At 45.4% G+C, this 9,229-nt stretch overlaps 1 protein-coding gene across 3 annotated transcripts in view; it reads left to right on the forward strand.

The window, feature by feature from the left end:
• LOC134983628 (zinc finger protein 436-like) overlaps positions 1–8,909 on the forward strand; it is a 192,793-nt gene extending 183,884 nt beyond the window's left edge. For all 3 annotated transcript variants that reach the window (XM_063949304.1, XM_063949305.1, XM_063949303.1), the window contains exon 9: positions 7,145–8,909. In XM_063949304.1, coding sequence (XP_063805374.1) covers positions 7,145–8,715 — 1,571 coding nt within the window. In that variant the 3' untranslated portion in view covers positions 8,716–8,909. The remainder of the gene's footprint in view (positions 1–7,144) is intronic.
• Positions 8,910–9,229: the final 320 nt, after the last annotated feature.

A 9,229-nucleotide genomic window follows, 5' to 3' on the forward strand; every position in this document is an offset into this window, starting at 1 on the left:
GGTTGGGGAGCAGTCACTCAGGGAAGAAACTTCCAAGGGCTGTGTTCAAGTCAGGAGACTTGTGTGCACATCAATATCCAACGCCCTGAGTCAGGCAGAGCCTTTGCTTCAAAACCAACCAGTGCTGATTCAGTCAGACAACATCACTGCAGTCACCCTGTCAGGAACCACAGTTCACGCACTGCTCGCACACGCCACTTACTGGTACGCTGGTGTATTCTGTGCCGCAGATCAGCCACTGGTGCTTTCAGTAGTTACTAGCATGATTTCCACTGACTCTGGCAGAGTCACATGATCCAGAGTCACATGATCCAGAGTCACATGATCCAGAGTCACATGATCCAGGTATCCAGGTAATTACTTCCTGGTTCTGTGCATGCTGCTGCTGCTGCCAGCAGCAACCAATCAGCATCCTTCTGGGGGGATATAAGCAGGCTTCCCAGAGTCCTCATTGCCTTGAACAACTTGTCAATTCTCCTGCAAGTTCTTCAGCATCGCTCTCAAGGCTCCAAGCTTGCTCCAGAGATCCGTTTACCTGTGTCCTGCTGTACCTGCCTTTCCTGGTTACTTACTTGCTGCCAGAGACTTTCACTATCTCCATCTCAGTGTGTTACCAGTCTGCGGTGCTCAGCCCAGGATTCCTCTCACAGGCTCCGGATATCCTCAGCTACCCAAGCACGCCAGAGTTCACCATCTCCGATTTACTTACCTTTTCATGTCACCATCAGACTCACCATCGATGTATAAGCACTTCAGTATAATCCGGTATTAAGCATCCCTGTATACCCGAGTGTCTCACAGCCTCCACAGAGGAACCTGAGCAGAGGGCCGCGACCTGCCCGTCAGGCGCAGCGAAGACCATATCCCCTGGCGGGGGTCACTGGCGAAAACCCCTGGCGAGTTAGACTCCGCGCCTCTGCTTCAGGTCTGGCCAATTCTCTGTGCTCACTGTGTAAACTTCCGGAGTGCTCCAGCATATGACTTGTCCATCTCTCAAGCCACCTAACTTCTGCCTCCCTGCGCCCTCCACTGGCTCACCCAGGTCATTACCGGGAACACAATCAGACCAGCCCCTGACAGATATGGTCTTCGCTGAGATGGTGAACTCTGGCGTGCTTGGGTAGCTGAGGATATCCGGAGCCTGTGAGAGGAATCCTGGGCTGAGCACCGCAGACTGGTAACACACTGAGATGGAGATAGTGAAAGTCTCTGGCAGCAAGTAAGTAACCAGGAAAGGCAGGTACAGCAGGACACAGGTAAACGGATCTCTGGAGCAAGCTTGGAGCCTTGAGAGCGATGCTGAAGAACTTGCAGGAGAATTGACATGTTGTTTAAGGCAATGAGGACTCTGGGAAGCCTGCTTATATCCCCCCAGAAGGATGCTGATTGGTTGCTGCCGGCAGCAGCAGCAGCATGCACAGAACCAGGAAGTAATTACCTGGATACCTGGATCATGTGACTCTGGATCATGTGACTGGATCATGTGACTCTGCCAGAGTCAGTGGAAATCATGCTAGTAACTACTGAAAGCACCAGTGGCTGATCTGCGGCACAGAATACACCAGCGTACCGGTAAGTGGCGTGTGCGAGCAGTGCGTGAACTGTGGTTCCTGACACACCCATGTAAACCGCCAGGGCGGCACAAGAAGCAGGGTGGCAATGGCAGAGGCCGCCAGAATTCTTCGTTGGGCAGAGAGTCACGTGCAAGCACTGGCAGCAGTGTTCATTCTGGGAGTGGACAACTGGGAAGCAGACTTCCTCAGCAGACACGACCTACACCCGGGAGAGTGGGGACTTCATCAAGAAGTCTTCACGCAGATTGTAGATCGATGGGAACTGCCACAGGTAGACATGATGGCGTCACGTCTCAACAAAAAACTAAAAAGGTATTGCGCCAGATCGAGGGATCCTCAGGCGATAGCTGTGGACGCACTAGTAACACCATGGGTGTTCCAGTCAGTCTATGTCTTTCCTCCTCTTCCTCTCATACCCAAGGTGTTGAGAATCGTAAGAAAAAGAGGAGTGAGGGCAATACTCATTGTTCCGGATTGGCCAAGAAGGACTTGGTACCCGGAGCTACAAGAAATGCTTACAGAGGATACATGGCCGCTACCTCTCAGGCAGGACCTGTTGCTGCAGGGGCCCTGTCTGTTCCAAGACTTACCACGGCTGCGTTTGACGGTATGGCGGTTGAACGGCGGATCCTAGCAGAAAAAGGCATTCCGGATGAAGTTATTCCTACGCTGATAAAGGCTAGGAAGGATGTGACAGCAAAACATTATCACCGGATATGGCGAAAATATGTTGCTTGGTGTGAGGCTAGGAAGGCCCCTACTGAGGATTTCCAGCTGGGGTGTTTCCTACATTTCCTTTAGTGAGTATGGGCCTGAAATTAGGGTCCATCAAGGTCCAGATTTCGGCCCTATCCATTTTCGTTCAAAAAGAACTTGCTTCACTGCCTGAGGTTCAGACGTTTGTAAAAGGAGTGTTGCATATTCAACCACCGTTTGTGCCACCGGTGGCACCTTGGGATCTCAACGTGGTATTGGATTTCCTGAAATTCCACTGGTTTGAGCCACTAAAGACAGTGGAGCTAAAGTATCTTACTTGTAAGGTAGTCATGCTGCTGGCCTTAGCTTATGCTAGGCGTGTGTCAGAATTGGCGGCTTTGTCGTGTAAAAGCCCCTATTTGGTTTTCCATATGGACAGGGCAGAATTACAGACTCGTCCGCAATTTCTGCCAAAGGTGGTGTCATCTTTTCATTTGAACCAACCTATTGTGGTGCCGGCGGCTACTCGTGACTTGGAGGACTCCAGGTTGCTAGACGTAGTCCGGGCTTTGAAGATGTATGTTACCAGAACGGCTGGAGTCAGGAAGACTGACTCGCTGTTCATCCTGTATGCATCCAACAAGCTGGGTGCACCTGCTTCAAAGCAAACTATTGCTCACCGAATCTGTAATACGATTCAGCAGGCTCATTCTGCGGCAGGATTGCCGCATCCAAAATCAGTGAAAGCCCATTCCACAAGGAAGGTGGGCTCTTCTTGGGCGGCTGCCCGAGGGGTCTCGGCGTTACATCTTTGCCGAGCTGCTACTTTGTCGGGTTCAAACACTTTTGCTAAGTTCTACAGGTTTAATACCCTGGCTGAGGAGGACCTTGAGTTTGCTCATTCGGTGCTGCAGAGTCATCCGCACTCTCCCGCCCGTTTGGGAGCTTTGGTATAATCCCCATGGTCCTTACGGAGTCTCCAGCATCCACTAGGACGTTAGAGAAAATAAGAATTTACTCACCGGTAATTCTATTTCTCGTAGTCCGTAGTGGATGCTGGGCGCCCGTCCCAAGTGCGGACTTTCTGCAATACGTGTATATAGTTATTGCTTATTAAGGGGTTATTGTTATGAGTTATCCGTTGAGTGATACTCAAAGTTGCTGTTCATACTGTAAACTGGGTATGGTTATCACGAGTTGTACGATGTGATTGGTGTGGCTGGTATGAGTCTTACCCTAGATTCCTAAAAATCCTTTCCTTGTAATGTCAGCTCTTCCGGGCACAGTTTCCTTAACTGAGGTCTGGAGGAGGGGCATAGATGGAGGAGCCAGTGCACACCAGATATAGTACCTAATCTTTCTTTAAAGAGTGCCCAGTCTCCTGCGGAGCCCGTCTATTCCCCATGGTCCTTACGGAGTCCCCAGCATCCACTACGGACTACGAGAAATAGAATTACCGGTGAGTAAATTCTTATTTTTACTATCAGTGTGTTCTTAGTGCTAGGAGTGTGCATCTGCATCGCTCTTCCTCCAGCATAGTATTAGAAGTCTCAGCATGATAGCAGCTATCCCGGGAAGCATCTCACGGAAGTGCCTTGTGCCGTGAACGTTCCCACCACAAGTACCCGGGCAAGCCAGCGTGAGTTTGCGGCGCCACGTGGAGGGTGATGAAGCTTGCATCACTGAAGTAATGATCCAATATCGCGTATCTGTAAGTGGTAGAAGTATGTGAACCTTTAGGCATAGCAGATATTTTGAAGGTGAAATTAGAGTAAGGTATTTCCAATTTATAGGATGACTATCAGGTGTGAGTGGACAACCTGTCTTTTTAAAAGAACAGGGATCTATGAAAGTCTGATGTTCACAACATGTTTGTGGAAGTCTATCATGCCATGAGGACCTCAGAAGAAGGGTTGTTGATGCTCATCAGGCAGGAAAATGTCACAAATCCATCTCTAAAGAGTTTGGACTCCACCAATCAACAGTCAGATTGTATACAAATGGAGGAAATTCCAGGCCATTATTACCCTCCCCAAGAGTGGTCGACAAACAAAGATCACGCCAAGAGCAAGGCATCTAAAAGTTTGCAAGGTCACAAAGGAACCCGTGGTAACCTCTAAGCAACTGAAGGCCTTTCTCACATTAGCTTATGTTAATGAGTTCACGTAACAATTCTGTGTGCATGGCAGGATTGGAAACAGAAAACCACTGCTCTCCAAAAAGAAACATTGCTGCCCATCTGCAATTTGTTAAAGATCACCTGGACAATCCAGAAGGCTACTGGAACAATGTTTTGTGGACAGATGAGTCTGCATTCCAGCATAAACACCTCATAAACACGGTGGTGGTGGTGGTGGTATCATGGTTTGGGCCTGTTTTGCTGCATCTGACCCAGGATCACTTGCCATCATTGATGTGACAATGAATTTTGAATTATACCAGAATATTCTAAAGGTCCATGAGCTGTATCTCAGGAGAACGTGGGTCAAACAGCAAGTACACAAGTCATTTGACCGATGAAGGGTTAAAGAAGAATAAATGTAAAGTTTTGGATTGGCCAAGTCGAGGTCCTGACCTTAATCCAATTGAAATGTTGGGGATGGACCTGAAATGAGCAGTTCATGGGAGGAAACCCATCAACATAACAGGGTTGAAGCTGTTTTGTAAAGGAATGGGGTAAAATTCCTCCAAGCTGATGATCAGGACTAAGCAACAATTACTGGAAACATTTAGATGCAGTTATTACTGCACAAGGGGGTCATACCAGATACTGAAAGCAAAGGTTCACATACTTATGCTACTCACAGATACGTGATAATGGATCATTTTCCTTAATAAAAAAATGAGTACGTCTCTTTTTTTTGTCTCATTTGTTTGATTTGGTTCTCTTTATCTAGTTTTAGAACTTGTGTGAAAATCTGAGGTAGTTTTAGCCCAAATTTCAGCAGAAATTTAGAAAATTCTGAAGGGTTCACAAACAATTAGCGGATTAAGGCAATAACCAGGTTTAAGAGTTAGAGCATAATAAAATGAAATGTAGGTATCCAACCATTACCATTAGGATATAGAGCAGGGGTAGCCAACTCCAGTCCTCGAGAGCTACTAACAGTTACCGCTTCCCAGGTCTCCTCACAGAATCACAAGTGAAGTAATTAGCTCCACCCTTGGATCTTTTAAAATGGGTGTGAGTAATGATTACACCTGTGCACCTGCTAGGTGGTATGGAAAACATGACCTGTAATGCGAGGTGGGCGGTGAATAAAAAGACGCACGCATGAGGTAGCATTTTATAGGAGTGTTGCTAAAGGTGGTTGCGTACAGAGATGTTCCACTGAATGAGGCCATACTCGATGCAGGGTTGAGAAGAAACATTTTTTTTTACTGTAAACCAGTTTTTGGAGTATTTTTGCATTAAGACCCCCACACACTGCACGATATAGCTGACGATCCGACGCATTGGAATGATAAAACAGCTATATTGTTCCATGTGTGGGCATGATATCATTCATTGCACGCTCCCGTGGGATTATCCGTCGCTTCGCCTGATCTTACTCCATGTTCAAATGATCACAAATGTGGCTGACAATCCCATGCAGCGCTGTGCGTGGGGACCGGCAGAGTGGGTGGTTGTGCACCGGATCACCCCGTGTGTGGGTACTGCCCGATACGTCGGCCCCTAGGACCCTCAATCGCATCATTGGTACACATCGTACTGTGTGTGGCCAGCTTTAATGTTTTGATGAAGACAAATGGAATCCTGCTTATTATATTAATACTGTGAAACATTGCTATGTATTAGAATCCTTGATCAACCATGTTTTAATGCTTTCTAACAATCTCAAGATATAAGGCTTTGGTATGATTAATGGGGGTAATTCATGTATGTATGTATGATTTGATCGCAGGAGCAAATTTTTAAGCAGTTGGGAAAAAACACGTGCAGTGCAGGTGGGGCAGATGTAACGTGCAGAGAGAGTTAGATTTGGGTGGGTTATTTTGTTTCTGTGCAGGGTAAATACTGGCTGCTTTATTTTTACACTGCAATTTAGATTTCAGTTACAACACACACCACCCAAATCTAACTCTCTCTGCACGTTATATCTGCCCCCACTGCAGTGCACATGGTTTTGCCCAACTGCTAACAAATTTGCTGCTGCGATCAACTCTGAATTAGCCCCAATGTTTCTTCTTTCACTAAAACCATTTTTTACTGCTTATTAGTCCTATTACATCTAAATATATGTAGCTAGACTAAATATATTAAAACATACAAAGTACAGATCTAGATGAAAAATGAAAATAATATTAATTGTGGGTTTCTCCTGTCCTTTAGGATTGTTGGGGAGGAGTTTGTGGAGTCTTAGCTGATGCTAAGTAGATTTAGTACCGCTCTGATCTGGTTCACCCTCCCATCTTCCCTATTTCTCTGGTGTGTATGTGTGTGTGTGTGTGTGTGTATTTACTGCATTGGTTCAGCTCACTCACATGAAGAACCAAGAAACTAGAAAGTGGAAAAATACCAGGGGGATTCCCTTATAATAGGCTTTTTTTTAAGAAGTCACGGCATGAAAAAACAAACAATCCACAATATGTAAAATAAAAAAAAACATTTGGTTTAAACCAGCCAACCCTGCTCAGATGGAGAATCTGCACCTAGTGTAGGGCTGCTGCACATTTTGATGGGCATCTCAGACCTCACAGATTCAGATGTACGGCTGTACACCATGGAAGGGCTTTGTGGTGGCATTAGCATTTGCAAGTTGCTGACATGACTGCGGCAAAGTCTGACTCAGAATCAGGCCCCATATAGTTATTAGCACATGGAGTGAATTGGACAATTACATTTAATGACTAACCTATATTTTTACCCACAGATTCCTCTAAAGATCCATCTACTGATATAAAGGAGGAATCAGTCTCATGTGATGGAGACCTCACACACATTGACATGTATACAGCCGCAGATCATACACAGAAAATATCTACTCATATTAAAAGCAACTGCATTACAAATGCGTCTTGCTCTGGATGTGAAAAATGTTTTACTCTTAATTCAGATCTTGTTAAACATCAGAGAATTCATACAGCTAAGAGACCGTTTTCTTGCTCGGAATGTGGGAAATGTTTTACATGTAAATCAAAACTTGTTATACATCAGAGAAGTCACACAGGTGAGAGACCATTTTCTTGCTCGGAATGCGGGAAAGGGTTTAGATATAATTCAGAACTTGTTAGACATCAGAGAATTCATACAGCTAAGAGACCGTTTTCTTGCTCGGAATGTGGGAAATGTTTTACATGTAAATCAGAACTTGTTAGACATCAGAGAAGTCACACAGGTGAGAGACCATATTCCTGCTCTGAATGTGAGAAATGTTTTGGTCGGAAATCAGAACTTTTTCAACATCAGAGACGTCACACAGGTGAGAGACTATATTCTTGCTCGGAATGTGATAAAGAGTGTAGAAGTAATACAGATCTTGTTGAACATCAGAGAAGCCATACCGGAGAGAAACCATTTTCCTGCTCTGATTGTGGGAAATCTTTTACACGGAAATCAGATTTTGTTCGACATCAGAAAAGTCACACAGGGCAGAGACCATATTCCTGCTCTGAGTGTGGGAAATGTTTTACACGCCATCCACATCTTGTTAGACATCAGAGTCTTCACACCGGAGAGAGACCGTATTCTTGCTCGGAATGTGGGAAATGCTTTATACGTAATTCTCAACTTGTTGTACATCAGAGACTTCACACCGGAGAGAGACCATATTCCTGCTCTGAATGTGGGGAAGGGTGTAGAAGTTTTCCAGAGCTTGTTAGGCATCAGAGAATTCATACAGGTGAGAGACCATTTTCTTGCTCAGAATGTGGGAAAGGGTTTGAAGAAAATGCACTACTTGTTAGACATCAGATGATTCACACAGGAGCATACCCATATTCCTGCTCTGAATGTGAGAAAGGTTTTTCAATTAAATCAGAACTTGTTAGACATCAGAGACGTCACACAGATGAGAGACCGTATTCTTGCTCGGAATGTGGGAAAGGGTTTAGAAGTAAAGCAGAACTTGTTATACATCAGAGAAGTCACACAGATGAGAGACCGTATTCTTGCTCGGAATGTGGGAAAGGGTTTAAAAGTAATGCAGTACTTGTTATACATCAGAGACGTCACACAGGAGAGAGACCGCATTCTTGCTCAGAATGTGGGAAAGGGTTTAGAAGTAATGCAGTACTTGTTATACATCAGAGACGTCACACCGGAGAGAGACCGTATTCTTGCTCAGAATGTGGGAAAGGGTTTAAAAGTAATGCAGAACTTGTTATACATCAGAGACGTCACACCGGAGAGAGACCGTATTCTTGCTCTGAATGCGGGAAATGCTTTACATGCAATTCACAACTTACTAAACATCAGAAAAGTCACACAGGAGTGAACCCATGATATAGGTCTGAGTGTAAGGAGAGGGAGTTATAGTAAGCCAGAACTTTTACACGAGTGCGGTCACCCAGGAGCATACTCATATTTCATTCTCTGTGTAAGAAATGTTTTACATGTTTATGTTCTGCACCGCAGAATGTGTGATTATTACTAATAATAATAACAAGTATTTCTCATACGTCCTAGAGGATACTGGGGACTCCAAAAGGACCATGGGGTATAGACAGATCCGCAGGAGCTTGGGCACACTATAAAGACTTAATACTGGGTGTGAACTGGCTCCTCCCTCTATGCCCCTCCTCCAGACCTCAGTTAGACTTTGTGCCCAGAAGTGAATGGACACACACTAGGGGAGCTCTACTGAGTTTCTCTGAAAGACTTTATGTTAGGTTTTTTATTTTCAGGGAGAGCTGCTGGCTACAGGCTCCCTGCATCATGGGAGTGAGGGGATAGAAGCAGGACCTACTTCTGTGAGTTTCAAGGCTCTGCTTCTCGGCTACTGGACACCATTAGCTCC

This window comes from Pseudophryne corroboree, assembly GCF_028390025.1.
Source record: "Pseudophryne corroboree isolate aPseCor3 chromosome 3 unlocalized genomic scaffold, aPseCor3.hap2 SUPER_3_unloc_2, whole genome shotgun sequence".
Taxonomy (NCBI): Eukaryota; Metazoa; Chordata; class Amphibia; order Anura; family Myobatrachidae; genus Pseudophryne; species Pseudophryne corroboree.